The 17,744-nt window shown below is 33.9% G+C and overlaps 1 protein-coding gene across 1 annotated transcript in view; it reads left to right on the forward strand.

Moving 5' to 3' along the window:
• LRP1B (LDL receptor related protein 1B) overlaps nucleotides 1–17,744 on the forward strand; it is a gene marked incomplete at its 3' end in the record, with an annotated part of 2,330,707 nt that overhangs the window by 1,769,592 nt on the left and 543,371 nt on the right. Inside the window, exons 54-56 of the mRNA XM_081243013.1 lie at nucleotides 10,884–11,024; nucleotides 15,251–15,376; nucleotides 16,420–16,551. Coding sequence (XP_081099139.1) covers nucleotides 10,884–11,024; nucleotides 15,251–15,376; nucleotides 16,420–16,551 — 399 coding nt within the window. The remainder of the gene's footprint in view (nucleotides 1–10,883; nucleotides 11,025–15,250; nucleotides 15,377–16,419; nucleotides 16,552–17,744) is intronic.

Here is a 17,744-nt window from a genome sequence, read left to right on the forward strand (position 1 = left end):
AGCTCTCAGGGATGTGCCTTATGTAAGGGCACTAATTCCATTCATGAGGGCTCCACCCTTACAACCTAATCACCCCCCATAGGCCCCACACCTTCGGATTAAGATTTCAACATATGAATTTAGCAGGGGACACAAAAATTCATAACAGAAGTCTATTGGGAAAGAAGCATACATGGGAAAAATTTAATGGATTTTATTTTGGTCATGTAAAGTTCATAGTGACTTCATTATAGTGAGGTAGAAATTCCTATGATGTAGTAGGATACATGGACTGAAGATTAAGAGGATAGTTAGGCATATGAGAGAGATTTTGGAGCTATTAGGGTGAAACTTAGTTATTGAAGTCACAAGTGAGAATTCTCCCCTACCCAAATTCCTAGGCAGTAGATAAAATCTCAATTCTCTGGGCTATTTCTTTTGATGTTTGTTGCTGTATTTATGGATTTTTTTAAAAAGTTGTAGATTTTGTTTATTGACAGGTGTTTTAACACATCACGTCTCATTTATGATGAGGCAATCATATGTGCTATGTTCAAAGCCTAGCGAAGACCTTGGAACTTAGTAGGTCACAGTAAATTTATTTCCTTTCTTTATTTCTCTCTCTGTCTGTCTGTCTCTTTCTCTTTTGAGTAAAGAGTTTGGAGACTGTATGGTAGAATCAATTTATATTTATGATATTTATATGAATTCTTTTTTATAGCTCAAAAATTTCTTCTGTATCCCTATTAGTAAATGTATTCGTTTGCTAGGGCTGCCATAACAAAGTCCCACAGACTGGGTGCCTTAACAGAAAATTTTCTCACTGTTCTGGAGTCTTGAAGTCTGAAATCAAGGTGTGGACATGGTTGATTTCTTCTGAGGCGTCTCTCCGTGGCCTGTAGATGGCTATCTTCTCCTTCCTGGGTCTTCCGTCTGTGTGTGTCTGTGTCCTAATTTTCTTTTTATAAGGATATCAGTCATATTGGATTAGGATCCACACTAATGACCTAATTTTAACTTAATTACCTCTTTGAAGACCTTATGTTCAAATACAGCCCCAGTCTGAGGTACTGACACATGAACTTTAACACATGAATTTTGGAGTGCACAGTTCAGACTGTAATAGTGAAATAGAGAAATTCATAATTACTTACATACAATTAAGGAGCAATTTTTGAAATCTGGTAATTTCTGAAGATTCTAGTATATATGTATGAATAACAGTGTGAGAAAAAAAGTGAGAGAAACAAATGTGATTCTAAATAATAATTACACAGTCAAAAACCGAAGTTCTTTAAGTTAGAGGGAACTTCAAAAAGGATATTTAAAAAGAGAAATTTTAAAAAGATAATATCAAGAGGAAATTGGAGAGATGGCTTTATTTAAATGTTTTCTAAGTGATGAATTATTATGGGAGATATTTTTAGGGATATTATTTCCCCAGTCATTTCACAGTATTTAGGTAATTTCTACATCATGCTCAGTTCAAAAGAATGCAAAGCACTGTGAAGCATATGAAGAAGTACAAGACAAGATCCTTGTTTTCAGGAGTTTTCATCTCTGGATAAGGAGTCAAAATTAGTACAAGTGAAAAGAAAAGAAAAAGCAACGATTTTATATGCAACCATATGATTCTGTCTGTAGAGGCTTTAGAATCAATGAGTAGGAAGAGTCAACATAGGATGTGCTAGTTTGAAGTATTTCACTGAGGGTGGGGTTAGACTTGTGCAATGAAGGGTGAGTAGAATGGAGTTATATGCAGACAAACGTAGGGAAACTAACTAAAAAATGAAACTGTGCCTGTTTTCTTTATAGGACTAATGGCAGTCTTCGGTTATTTCTTAACTTACTTTTTTTTATTGTGGTAAGAACACTTGCCAAGAGATCTATCCTCTTAACAGATTTTTAAGTGCACTATACAGTGTCATTAGTGGTAGGCACAATATTGTGTAGCAGATCTCTAGAACTTATTCATTTTCTATAACTGAAACTTTATACCTGCTGGACAGCAACTCCCCTATTTTTCCCCCTCCCTCAGGCCCTGGCAACCACTATTCTACTCTCTGTTACTATGAGTTTGACTATTTTAAGATACCTCATGTGAGTGGAATCATACAATAGTTATCCTTCTGCGACTGGCTAATCTTATATCATTTCCTCCAGGTTCATCCATGTTGTTGCATACGGCAAAATTCCCTTTTTGTAGAAGACTTTATTTTGTTAGAGCAGTTTTAGGTTCACAGCAAAATTGACACAAAAATACAGAGATTTCCTACATTCCCCTATCCCTACACATGTATAGTCTTGCCTGTTATCAGCATCCCCCAGCAGAATATTTTCCTCTTTTTTAAGGCTGAATGATATTCCATTGTATATACATACCACATTTTATTGATCCATTCATCTTTTGATGGACACTTAGGTTGTTTCCATACCTTTGCTATTATGAATAATGCTGCAGTGAACATTGGAATGTTAATATCTCTTCAAGATTTTGACTTCAATTATTTTGTATATATACCCAGAACTGGAATTGCTAGGTCATATTGTAGTCTATTTTTAATTTTTTGAGTAATCTCCATAGTATTTTCAAAAATGGCTGTGCCATTTTACATTCCTAGCAACAGTGTACAAGAGTTTCAATTTCTCCACATCCTTGTATCCTTGCCAGCATTGTTATGGTTTTTGTTTTGTTTTGTTTTGTTTTATGATAGCCAGGTGTGAGGTGATATCTCATTGTGGTTTTGATTTGCATTTCTCTGATGATTAATGATGTTGAGCTTCTTTTTATATACCTGTTTCATATACCTGCTGGCTGTTTGCATGTCTTCTTTGGAGAAATGATTATTTAAGTCCTTTGCCCATTTTCAATCAAGTTATTTATTTATTTGCTGTTGATTTATAGGAATTTTAATGATGTCTTTTCTATTTGTTTATTTCTTGTCTGTCTCCCTCACTAGAGCATAGGCTCTATTATTCTTTCAACAGTACCACACTGTCACAATTACTGTAGCTTTATAATAAGTCTCAAAGTTTGGTATTGTCAGTCTTCTAACTTTGTTCTCCATCATTTTTTTTTTGAGAAAATATCTGCCAAATACCTAAGTCTGAATAGCCATAGATTGTAAGACATTCTTTCAAGGATAAAATGATATTCTGTGAAAAAAGTAGCACATTCTTCCTGCAGTTCAAGCCATCTCATAAATACATTTGTTCCACACAGTCATACTTCACTATGCACCAGAAGTGTTTTCTGCACACTCTTGATTTTGTCACTCAGAATATTAAAAAGGCCTGGACTGAAGAGTTAACATTTAACAAAATTGATACTTTTTACTGGTCAATTAAGGACATTTTTAAGTAAAACTGGAATTTTTCTTCTTCTTTTTTTTTTTTCTATGACTGCATGGAAGTGAAGAATACAATGATTACAAGTACAGCTTTTGGACTTTTTAGACTGACATTTTATTTCTTTCCTTTTCTATCATATTTTCTGTTTGTCTTTTTCTTCCTTATTATGGAAGATTTCCTCAACCACATTTTCTAGCCATTCTATTAAAAATATTTTTATTTAGACATACTTTTTAATCCCTGAGTCCTGTTTTATTCTCTAAATATTACTTTTAAAAATGATCTTTAACTTTTCTAGAATGAGATATGTACTTGAATATATGATTATTTAAAAGATATTTTCTGAATTATTCATTTTGCATCTCTATGTTTAACCTTAGTGTTTACTTTCCACTCTGCTAATTTTCCTCATTGAACTGAATATCCTGGTTTCCCATGACATTTAAGAAAGGACTGGGTGATCTATCCTGGGTTTCATTTATCTTTATGAAAATAAAACTCTTTTCACTTGGTATCTTCCTTGCAGGGGGATCTCTTCCTGGGAGCTCTGTATAGCTTTGAACACATACTGCATTACATTTAGAGATTTAACACATGAAGCTTTCTCCTGAAGGCACAGATAGGTGCATGGCATGAAGATGTCTTGTAGGAGGGAGTTTGCAGGTTTTGCTTTAGAAGGTCAGGATTTGGGTTCCCCAAAGGTCATAATGAAAAGAACCTTATTGCAGGGCACCAGCCTTAATATCCCTGATTTTTCACTGAGTATCTTAAAAAAGAGCTTTGCTTATGTATTTATTTGAGGCTTTCTGTCAGCCATTAGCCATCTGTAAACTTAGGGCAAAGGGTCGGGGACATTGTGGTGGTAGGTAGTATTACATATAAAAATATCTTGACTTAATCACCCTATTTTTAACCTTTGTTTGCACTTCACTCTGTTATTTCCAAGCTAAAATCAAGGTCATCTAGAGTTCTGTGGAAAGGGATGTCTTCCATTCCTCTGTAGCCTTTTTAAAATCACATTCTAGGTTGCAACTTTATCTGCCTATTTCCCCATTTTCCTGTTTCCATACACTGACCATCTTGTACACTTTGTTTATATGCCTGTCATTCTCTTGTTTATTATGTGGATTCACTATGGGTTTATTCTGTTTTATGTTTCCATATTTCTAATGCAGTGGGTTAGTAGAAGAAACAAAAGTGGAAACACATGTGCTCAGTCCACTATACTGTGCTATACACCTTTCAAAAGAGTCTCTTACAAAGTTTGTGCCCTTTTTCTTCACAGAGAACTTCTCTGTTCCTAAAAATAAATTTGTGAGTATAAATAAAAACATAAATGAATGAGGTACTCAACTTCACCATCATAATCTAAGTTCCATATCTATATGTCAAGAGAAAGAAGACTAAACTCTATCCATCTATGGAAGGAGACAGTGTAGAAATGAGATTCATGCCATGGACTCTAAAATCAGTGCTTGTTTCATAACCTGGAGCCACTAGTCATTCTGTGATCCAGGAAAAACCACTTAACCTCTCTTTGCTTCAGTGTTCTTAACTATAAGATGGTTTAATAATAGTAGCACTTACCTTACAGAATTGTGAAGATTAAATGAATTAATCTATAGTGTTTAGAATTGTGCATTGCACAAAATTAGATTTAGAAAGGGATGGTTATTATTAATGTGTATCTTCTATGTTGAAATTGATGTGGTCTCAGTTGTCATTAAGTTAGATGCTTGTTGAAAGTCTAAATTGTTCAAAACCTTTAAAATTATGATTTTTATTTAAAATTATTTCATTACCTTAAATTTTTAAATGCACTCAGCATGGAGACTTTGAAAGAACACTAGTTTTGGAGACAGACCATATATGTATATTTGATTAAAATAATCTCCTTGAATCTTCATCTATGAAATAAAAAAATGATAGTAGCATCCTTATAGCTTTGCTATGACAGTTTGATGTAATATAATAATAAATGTGAAATTTTACTAGAATTCTGGCTACTGGACTATTGTTAATCTGTGGCACATTTCAGAGTCTCTGCTACCAAATGAACACTCAATACAAGTTAATAGTGCACATTTATAAAATTACAGAGAAAGAAGCATAAACTATACAAAATATGTTACTATAACTGCGAAGAATCCAGTAATGGAGAGTGCAAATGATTAAAAGCTTACACACTTTAAACAAAGCTTAGAGAACAGTCCTTTTATAGTTGTTCAGATATCTTGTTGGATGTTGCTGTTCATTTCGTGATATAACACAATACTACTATGATCATGGTACAGATTGAAAATAATAAAATCTGTATTCCATATTAATTTGAACTATACTTTTATTTATATCATGTGGTTTTTAAGAAAAAGAAAAGTTAAGTCAAGTATCTCTAGTTGGACAGAGAGGAGGAAAATTTAAACAATAGAATGTACTATGGTTTATATTTTTAAAAGTAAAAATGGAGAGGGCAGACAGCAGAAGCAAGAAGAACTACAATCCTGCAGCCTGTGGAACAAAAACCACATTCACAGAAAGACAGACAAGATGAAAAGGCAGAGGGCTATGTACCAGATGAAGGAACAAGACAAAACCCCAGAAAAACAACTAAATGAAGTGGAGATAGGTCACCTTCCAGAAAAAGAATTCAGAATAATGATAGTGAAGATGATCCAGGACCTCAGAAAAAGAATGGAGGCAAAGATCAAGAAGATGCAAGAAACGTTTAACAAAGACCAAGAAGGATTAAAGAACAAAAAAACAAGATGAATAATACAATAACTGAAATGAAAACTACACTAGAAGGAATCAATAGCAGAATAACTGAGGCAGAAGAACGGATAAGTGACCAGGAAGACAGAATGGTGGAATTCACTGCTGCGGAACAGAATAAAGAAAAACGTATGAAAAGAAATGAAGACAGCCTAAGAGGATCTCATTCAGATTTGATGGAGAAATCAAGAGCTTTACAGAGAAGCAAAAGCTAAGAGAATTCAGCACCTACCAAACCAGCTCTACAACAAATGCTAAAGGAACTTCCCTAAGTGGGAAACACAAGAGAAGAAAAGGACCTACAAAAACAAACCCAAAACAATTAAGAAAATGGTCATAGGAACATACACATTGATAATTACCTTAAACGTGAATGAATTAAATGCTCCAACCAAAAGACAGAGGCTTGCTAAATGGATACAAAAACAAGACCCATCTATATGCTGTCTACAAGAGACCCACTTCAGACCTAGGAACACATATACACTGAAAGTGAGGGGATGGAAAAAAATATTCCATGCAAATGGAAATCAAAAGAAAACGGGAGTAGCAACACTCATATCAGATAAAATAGACTTTAAAATAAAGAATATTATAAGAGACAAGAAGGACACTACATAATGATCAAGGGATCAATCCAAGAAGAAGATATAACAATGATAAATATATATGCACCCAACATAGGAGCACCTCAATACATAAGGCAACTGCTAACAGCTATAAAAGAGGAAATCGACAGTAACACAATAATACTGGGGGACTTTAACACCTCACTTACACCAATGGACAGATCATCCAAAATTAAAATTAAAAAATGGAAACAGAAGCTTTAAATGACACAATACACCAGATAGGTTTAATTCATATATATAGGACATTCCATCCATAAACAGCAGATTACACATTCTTCTCAAGTGCACACAGAACGTTCTCCAGGTTAGATCACATCTTGGGTCACAAATCAAGCCTCAGTAAATTTAAGAAAATTGAAATCATATCAAGCATCTTTTCTGACCACAATGCTATGAGATTAGAAATGAATTACAGGGAAAAAAAGGTAAAAAACACAAACACATGGAGGCTAAATAATACGTTACTAAATAACCAAGAGATCACTGAAGAAATCAAAGAGGAAATCAAAAAATATCTAGAGACAAATGACAATGGAAACACGATGATCCAAAAGCTATGGGATGCAGCAAAAGCAGTTCTAAGAGGGAAGTTTATAGCTATACAAGCCTACCTCAAGAAACAAGAAAAACTCAAATAAACCATCTAACCTTACATCTAAAGGAACTAGAGAAAGAAGAACAAACAAAACCCAAGGTTAGCAGAAGGAAAGAAATCATAGAGATCAGAGCAGAAATAAATGAAATAGAAACAAAGAAAACAATAGCAAAGATCAAGAAAACTAAAAGCTGGTTCTTTGAGAAGGTAAACAAAATTGATAAACCATTAACCAGACTCTTCAAGAAAAAGGGAGAGGACTCAAGTCAATAACATTAGAAATGAAAAAGAAGAAGTTACAACAGACATTGCAGAAATACAAAGCATCCTAAGAGACTACTACAAGCAACTCTATGCCAATAAAATGGACAACCTGGAAGAAATGGACAAATTCTTCCAAAGGTATAACCTTCCAAGACAGAACCAGAAAGAAATAGAAAATATGAACAGACCAATCACAAGTAATGAAATTGAAACTGGGATTAAAAATCTTCCAACAAACAAAATTCCAGGACCAGATGGCCTCACAGGTGAATTCTATCAAACATTTAGAAAAGAGCTAACACCCATCTTTCTCAAACTCTTCCAAAAATTTGCAGAGGGAGGAACACTCCCAAATTCATTCTATGAGGCCACCATCACCCTGATACCAAAAGCACACAAAGATACTACAAAAAAAGAAAATTACAGACCAATATCACTGATGAATATAGATACAAAATCCTCAACAAAATACTAGCAAACAGAATCCAACAACACATTAAAAGGATCATACACCATGATCGAGTGGGATTTATCCCAGGGATGCAAGGATTCCTCAGTATATGCAAATCAATCAATGTGATACACCATATTAACAAATTGAAGAATAAAAACATATGATTATCTCAATAGATGCAGAAAAAGCTTTTGACAAAATTCAACACCCATTTATGATAAAAACTCTGGAGAAAGTGGGCATAGAGGGAACCTACCTCAACATAACAAAGGCCATATATGACAGATCCATAGCAAACATCATTCTCAATGGTGAAAAACTGAAAACATTTCCTCTAAGATCAGGAACAAGACAAGGATGTCCACTCTCACTACTATAATTCAACATAGATTTGGAAGTCCTAGCCATGGCAATCAGAGAAGAAAAAGAAATAAAAGGAATCCAAATTGGAAAAGAAGAAATAAAACTGTCACTGTTTGCAGATGACATGATACTATATATAGAGCATCCTAAAAATGCTACCATAAAACTACTAGAGCTAATCAATAAATTTGGTAAGGTTGCAGGATACAAAATTAATGCACAGAAATCTCTTGCATTCCTATACACTAATGATGAAAAATTTGAAAGAGAAATTAAGGAAACACTACCATTTACCATTGCAATGGAAAGAAAAAATAGATAGGAATAAACCTACCTAGGGAGACAAAAGAACTGTATGCAGAAAACTATAAGACACTGATGAAAGAAATTAAAGATGATACCAACAGATGGAGAGATATACCATGTTCTTGCATTGGAAGAATCAATATTGTGAAAATGACTATACAACCCAAAGCAATCTACAGATTCAATGCAAACTCTATTAAATTACCAATGGCAATTTTTACAGAACTAGAACAAAAAATCTTAAAATTTGTATGGAGACACAAAAGTCCCTGAATAGCCAAAGCAGTCTTGAGGGAAAAAAACGGAGCTGGAGGAACCTGACTTCAGACTATACTACAATGCTACAGTAATCAAGACAGTATAGTACTGGCATAAAAACAGAAACATAGATCAATGGAACAAGATAGAAAGCCCAGAGATAAACCCACACACCTATGGTCAACTAATCTATAACAAAGGAGGCAAGGATATACAATGGAGAAAAGACAGTCTCTTCAATAAGTGGTGCTGGGAAAACTGGACAGCTACATTTAAAAGAATGAAATTAGGGCCTCCCTGGTGGCGCAGTGGTTGAGAGTCCGCCTGCCGATGCAGGGGATACGGGTTCGTGCCCCGGTCCGGGAGGATCCCATATGCCGCGGAGCGGCTGGGCCCGTGAGCCATGGCCGCTGAGCCTGCGCATCCGGAGCCTGTGCTCCGCAACGGGAGAGGCCACAACAGTGAGAGGCCCGCATACCGCAAAAAAAAAAAAAAAAAAAAAAAAAAAAGAATGAAATTAGAACAATCCCTAACACCATACACAAAAATAAACTCAAAATGGATTAGAGACCTAAATATAAGACTGGACACTATAAAACTCTTAGAGGAAAACATAGGAAGAACACTCTTTGACATAAATCACAGCAAGATCTTTTTTGATCCACCTCCTAGAGTAATGGAAATAAAAACAAAAATAAACAAATGGGACCTAATGAAACTTCAAAGTTTTTGCACAGCAAAGGAAATCATATACAAAACGAAAAGACAACCCTCAGAATGGGAGAAAATATTTGCAAACGAATCAATGGACAAAGGATTAATCTCCAAAATATATAAACAGCTCATGCCGCTCAATATTAAAGAAACAAACAACTGAATCCAAAAATGGGAAGAAGCCCTAAATAGATATTTCTCCAAAGAAGACATACAGATGGCCAAGAAACACATGAAAAGCTGCTCAACATCACTAATTATTAGAGAAATGCAAATCAAAATTACAATGAGGTATCACCTCACACCAGTTAGAATGGGCATCATCAGAAAAATCTGCAAACAATAAATGCTGGAGAGGGTGTGGAGAAAAGGGAACCCTCTTGCACTGTTGGTGGGAATGTATATTGATACAGCCACTATGGGGAACAGTATGGAGGTTCCTCAAAAAACTAAAAATAGAATTACCATATGATCCAGCAATGTATTACAATGAATTACCATATGATCCAGCAATCCCACTACTGGGCATATACTCAGAGAAAACCATAATTCAGAAAAACACATGCACTCCAATGTTCATTGCAGCACTATTTACAATAGCCAGGTCATGGAAGCAACCTAAATGCCCATCAACAGACAAATGGATAAAGAAGATGTGGTACATATATATAATGGAATATTACTCAGCCATAAAAAGGAATGAAATTGGGTCATTTGTTGAGACATGGATGGATCTAAAGACTGTTATACCGAGTGAAGTAAGTCAGAAAGAGAAAAAAAATATCGTATATTAACGCATGTATGTGGAACCTAGACAAATAGTACAGATGAACCAGTTTGCAGGACAGAAGTTGAGACAGATGTAGAGAACAAATTTATGGACACCAAGGGGGGAAAGCCGTGGGGGCGGGTGGGATGGTGGTGTGACGAATTGAGCGATTGGGATTGACATTATACACTGATGTGTATAAAACTGATGACTAATAAGAACCTGCTGTATAAAAAAATAAATTAAATTAAATTAAAAAAAATTTTTAAACAAAAAAAAGTGAAAATGGTTTTGCTGTTTCCCATAGAAACAGGGTTTGGGAATTTAACAAAAGAAATCAGAAAGCACTAGAGTTTAATAGTTCTTTATTATTATTTAATAAGATGATTATCTTTTTCATAAAAAAAAATCTTTTCATTTTTATAGATAAGAAACTGTGGTGGGCAGACCAAAACTTAGCTCAGCTGGGAACCTGCAGCAAAAGAGATGGAAGAAACCCCACTGTTCTAAGAAATAAGACTTCTGGGGTCGTTCATATGAAAGTGTATGATAAAGAAGCACAGCAAGGTAAGTCACACAGTAATGCATTTGTGCCGCCTTTTGAATATATAATGTTCTCTTTTTTCATATTATTTTCTCAAGTCAAAAATTGAAGTTCCCTATTTTTCTTCTAGTCAAAAAAAAGGGGGTGGGTAAATGCTGCTTAATACTGTAGAAGGAATGCCTTTAGCATAAGGTATATAATGAGCTTTCAAAACATTAGCAAAGCTGCCCAAGGAACCTTAATTTGTCAGGTCTTCAAAGAGGTCTTATTCAGTTCTTGATTTAAAAGTATAAGAATAAGGAAAAAATCCCAGTAAAATATATTCAATATATAATTATGCCCAGAAACAGAATGAACTATGGGACCTCAAATGGACTATGTTGATACAAGAATTTCATAACCAAAAGCACTACACTGTTTGGCTCTAAGCATTTTGCGTTTTTGTTTTTGCTTGTCCAAATGGTGTGCAGTGAAATGGAGTGAGAGAACTAACAGATGGTTTACATACGTGGACTTGTCACATTGCCCAAATGGCAATTAGATTAGAGATGCCAGCCAGTACAGCCCTACACCTGCTAGTCTTTTCTTCAATTTTGGTTCATGATCCATGACATTAGCAGAACTCCCTTCCTAGAAAAAATATTCTTCTATATTCTACTATCTTACTTAAATCTCTGCCATGAAATCCTTTTCTTCACATATTTTTCTGCTTAGGAAAAAAATATCAAGAAAACTTAAACGGATTTTTATCTAAAGTATTTGGGCATGTAAATCAAAGCAGATAAGAGTAGAGATAAGAACAGTGAACCAAAGGGATCACTAATTCTGAAGACAGGTGACAGCAATCAAGCAGGCAGAATTTATTGGAGATACCAATTGAGAGCCATTCCTGCACAGCTGGGGACAAAGTGAAGACCATATTCATGGTTACCTTTTCTGAAAAAAGCATGGATCAAATTTCGGTCTGGAATCCTTTCTTGCCAGGAGCAGCAGGAAATATTTCTTTTTCAGGAAAAAAAATATTTTTAAGAGAAAAGAATTGCTTTCTAAAACCATCTGGACTGATTACTGGGATCCGTTCATGGTTGAGAAGACATTGACACCCAAACTCTTAGGCACAAAATCTGTACTTATTCTCTGATATATATATATATATATATATATATATATATATGGTCATTGTCTATAATAATGAACAGGAGTGTTTTCACTAGGAATTACTTAATAGAAAATTTTCTGTATCAAAATAAATAATTTTACTGGCATTCAAGTCATGGAAAATAGTTTATTTAACTGGGAATAAAATACTCTCACTCAATAAATAAAATATGGCACTTTTGTGGACTTCAATACAATCTGTTTGTTAAGCGTAAAAACTTACAGCACTATGATAAACTTTAGTTCATAGTCTATACTGAATGAGATTATATCTGAAAATACACATTATAAAATACAAATTATAGAGATTATATTTCCAAACAGTTTTTTAAATCTATATTTATTCCTTCAAAATGTGAGCAAACACATACTTTGAAATTGTAAATTAATATAATACATTGAATTTTTGTAGGTATAGTTCCAATAGTTTCTTGGAAGAAAAGTTCATTGTATTATGCTTGTTTCACATTGTTCATTTTAACAAGATCCCCCTCATCTTTTAAGGATTTGATTCTATAGGTGGAGTTGTAGCTTCTATGCACTGTGAAAGTATTACCAAACTGACAGGACCCTCTAGCACTTAGAAATTTATGGTATAATATGACTAAGCTTAAAATGCAGTGAAAATAATGTTTTTACTGGAAGAATATGATGATAAAAGCGTCTGTATTAAAGACAGTCCCATTAACAGAATCACAGCAGGTAGCTTAAAAGCTTCATTAGTATGAAATATGAGCAATTTAGGACTATTTAAGGTGTTAACATTACTACCACTTTGGATTTCAAAGTACAATTAGCTACTTCATTTATCATTTTTGACACAGATCACTGGAGAGCTGAGACTTCTCATTAGTCAAGTGGACTTTCTATTTCCACTAGAGAATTTAGGAATGAGGTTTGAACATCAATATCATTACAAAATATTAAGCCAAACCAGTATTTCTAACCTGCTAGATATTCACTACCTAAATTATTACTTTTAAAAATCTCTCTATATTTTTCCTACATCAAATCTATATTTAATAGGCAAAGATACTTATTAAAATAATGATGTGTTTTATTTTTTTTGCCTTTTCTCTTTCACCATCATTTTCCCTTAGAGACTAAACAAATGATACATGGATTGTGTTATTGTTGTACAACATTAACATAGTTAATTTATTATTTATAAAAAATAATTATTACTATTATGTTTAAAAATGCACAGTACCAGGATCTCCTTTTTCTTCTTTTTTCTTGTATTTTGGATATTATTGAGGTTATATAATGCCTCATTTTCTCTTGTTTTTATATATCAACTCTGATCCATTTTTCTTTACATCTTCAGTTCCCTTGATTCCCCTACTCTCTGTTTGGTGTTTTTTCAAACTTTATAGACAAGTATCACTTGTCAATCTCTTCCCAACTTTCCAGTCTTTAGTGGTAGTTGAAGTAAATTTATATCCAAATGCGTATCTCTATAGATTTGCATTGCATTAATGTACATTCACATGCTTTCTATAAAATGAAATATGTACATGGTCAGTATGGAATTACTGTAGATCCATAAATACAATTGTCTCATTATTAGAATAATCATAGAGCTGAAAATTCATCTTAATATTATAAGTCAGCTTGGAAAAAAGGGAATAAATCAATGAATCTCCATTAGTTTATATATGAGATAAAGGTAATCATTTCAGAAGTTCAGGGCAACTCAAATCCTAGTATGTGGACCTACATAAGAGCATCTGCCAGGTATAAGAAATGAGCAGAGAATGTGGTAGATCTCCTGTTGAGAAATCTCCCCAGTTGAGACTATTTCACACCTCAGAAATGACAGAACTTGTGACAGGTTTGATTGAACAATTAAATCCCATCAGACTATCTTGAATTCAGGCGATTAGAAATAATGAGCTGCATTGGTATTTTGAATTTTGCATAGAGCACTATTGCTATATAGCTTTCATAATGCTTTGTAATTCTCACTGGATTTACTGTACTCCATATCAGAGTTTGAACATCCAGTAAATGGCATTGCATGTCCTAGAATAATAAAAATGTTGTAAAACTGGGATATTTAATGAACTTGATGGATAAGATTGTAAATTACTTAACTTTATGTTACCAGCTTTAATTAGCACATTGGGCCTAGTAAATTTAATGGACCATCTTTATAGAATTCCGACCTGTGATTACCTAATATTTGTCATTGCTACCTCACAGGAATAAGGCAAATTAATATGCTAGTTAATTAGATAACTCTTATGGGTGTGTTTTAAATCTATTTTGGAAGAATTATGTTCCTTGGAATGACAAATTTTAGTTCCTTGCTTTTAAAAAATCAATTATACCTATATGTTTATATGTACCTCCTTACTTTCAATGGTATAATCTTTGAGTTGAGTCAGTAATATAAATTAACAACTATTTATTTGATACATTTGGATAGAGTATTCTTGAAAAGGAAGTAACTGTAGAGTTGAAGTGAAATTTAGAAGTCAGAAAAGAGATCTCCTTGTTTCTGTGATCTTAAAATATTACAAAGATCTATGACCATATTCACGGCACACCAATTTCCTTTTGCTCTTCTATAACTATGAATCCTCTCATGTAAACTTACTTTACAAAAAGTTATTTATTTATTGTAAATGTATTTTTATTGAGATATAATTGACAGATACTGTTGGTTAAGATGTATAATATGTTGATTTGATACTTTATATATGGCAATATGATTACCACCATAGTGCTATCTGTTACATCACATAATTATCATTTCTTTTTTGTGGTGGGAACAATTAAGATCTAATCTCTTAGCAACTTTGAATTGTATTCATATTGTATTCAAAGTTAAATTGATTCTATAAATTGAGTATAGTACTGTTGTCTGTAATCACTATGCAGTGCTTTTTTGGAAGGAGAAACTTTAACCATAATCTGCTACATCAAATTATTTGAGGGAATAAAATATGATACCAATATGAAACAGCTGCATTTATAAATCAATAATAGCATAAATATTTCTTCAAATTACTGATATCGAATTATACTTTCTTTAGTTTTTTTGATTTTTATGTTTCTTTTGTTTGTTTGTTTTCCTACTTTGCAGGCAGCAATTCCTGCCAACTAAATAATGGTGGATGTTCTCAGCTTTGTTTACCAACATCTGAAACTACAAGAACTTGCATGTGTACAGTTGGATATTATCTCCAAAAGAACCGCATGTCATGTCGAGGTATGAAGTTTTGAAAAATCTTAGTTCTGATGCATTTACTTCATCCATACAGATTTTAGGCAACCAAAGTCAGCTTTATCTGTGTCTATTGAGATTATCATATAATTTTTTATCCTTTATTTTGTTAGTGTGGTGTAACACATTGATTGGTTTACGGATATTGAACCATCCTTGCATCCCTGGCAGAAATAACATTTGATCATGATGTATGATCATTTTAATGTATTGTTAAGTCAGTTTGCTAATATTTGTTGAGGATTTTCACCTCTGTGCTCATCCGTGATATTGGTCTGTTGTTTTATTTTCTTGTGGCATCTTTGTCTGGTTTTGGAATTACAGTGATGCTGTCCCCATAGAATGAATTTGGAGGTGTTCTTCCTCTTGAATTTTTTTGGACTAGTTTGAAAAGGATCCCAAGATCCCAAAAGTGGCTGCTGCCAGCCTGTCAGTCCCCAGGGGGCTTCCCAATTGCCTCTTGCCTCTCCAGAAGGTTCTCCAAGATCAGCAAGTGGATCTGACCCGGGGACCTTTCCAACTATTGTCTCTGTGCTGGGACTTGGAATATGTGAGATTTTGTGTGCACTCTTTAAGAGAGAAGCCTCTGTTTCCAATATGTCTCTCCAAAACAAGTCCAGCTGATTTTCAAAGCCCAACTTTCTGGGGGTTTGTCTTTCCAGTGTAGGATCCTCGGGCTGGGGAGCACTGTGTGGGGCCCAGACCCCTCATTCCTCAGAGAGGACCTCTGTGGTTGTGACTCCTCTCCTGTTTGTGGGTCACTGACCTGGGGGTGTATTTGTGTCCTGACTAGACCATGTCTCTGCCCCTCCTACCCATGTCATTGTGGCTCCTTCTTTATATCTGTCTGCTAATCTTCAGATTTTTCTCATAGATAGTTGCTCTGTAAGTAGTTGTAATTTTGGCATGCCCGTGGGAGGAGGTGAGTTTGGGGTCTTTCTACTCTGCCATCTTGATACCCACCCCCTGCTAATGGAATGATTTTAATGTTATATATTCATTTTATTTTTGTTTCCTTTTAAATTTAGGTATAGAGTCATTTCTTATGTACTCTGTTAATGAAGGAATCAGGGGAATACCTCTGGAACCAAGTGACAAAATGGATGCCTTGATGCCTATATCAGGAACTTCATTTGCTGTGGGAATAGATTTCCATGCAGGTAAATAGCTTTTATTCATAATTTATCTATAATGTTTTCACTTGATTTGTTAAACATGATGGAAATATAACCTTTCCATCTGTAATCTGATAGCCAAGATGAGGAATAAGAAAGCAAATCAGAAATGAATTTTTAAGCCTAACACAAATTGTTGTAAATATGTTTTGTCTGAAAAAAATGAAGCAGAATTTTTCTAACATATAACATATGAGTTGCAAGTACATTAAAGTGCCATGATTGGCATTTGGTTGCTTCGTTTTTATTTCTATCTTTTTTTATCTTTCAAATGACACTTTTACTTTTATCCAACTATAAATATTAAAAATAAAGCATTTTGATTTATTATTTACTTAAACATAATCTTATTTAAAATATTTTCCAGGATGTGGTTATCTATTCTAATACAGGTAATAGCAAATGAAATCCAAATAATGGAAACAATTATAAATGCTAAACCATTCTATATTACTTTTGAATACAGTAGCTATCATTTCAGAGTCAGATTTTACCTTATCTTCTTGTTTTAGCAAACAGCGAAAGAAAGCAGATTGGACACTATCGTTTTTTTGTGGTTAACACAAATGTGTGATTTGGGGGGAGTTCCCTGGTGGTCTAGTGGTTAGGATTCAGTGCTTTCACTGCCATGGCCCAAGTCCAGTCCTTGGTTGGAGAACTGAGATTCCACAAACTGCACAGCAAGGCCAAAAAAAAAAAAAAAAAAAGAATTTGTGTGATTGGGAATTGATGGTAGAAACTGTTAAATGTATTGAAGGAAATCAATTTTTTGTTCTAATTGCTAAATTCAGATACAGCATAAGCATTGAGTATACTTCTTTCATTAATATTCATATTTATTATTCTACACTTGAAGGATTAAATTTATAAAAACAAATTTCTCCATCTCTCATCCAACTAAATCATATGCTTCCTGAGTTAATGTTTTGGTGTTGAAGATGTACTGCATGTTCCCAGTATATTTTTTATATATGTAAAGACAATTTTATCAGATGTTAGAAAAATCATTCTTTGACTATAATCTTTAAAAAAAATCTTTAAACAACAGCACATGGGCTTCTGGTAGTAAGCCTATTATTTCCCTCGGCTGTAACACATTTTGTTCATTCACGTGTTAATGAATTTTTGGCTACAAATTAGCGAACTACTGGGGATTTTTACAAATGGTTCAAAGATGA

Source organism: Mesoplodon bidens (assembly GCF_964165515.1).
Source record: "Mesoplodon bidens genome assembly, chromosome: 8".
Classification (NCBI taxonomy): Eukaryota; Metazoa; Chordata; class Mammalia; order Artiodactyla; family Ziphiidae; genus Mesoplodon; species Mesoplodon bidens.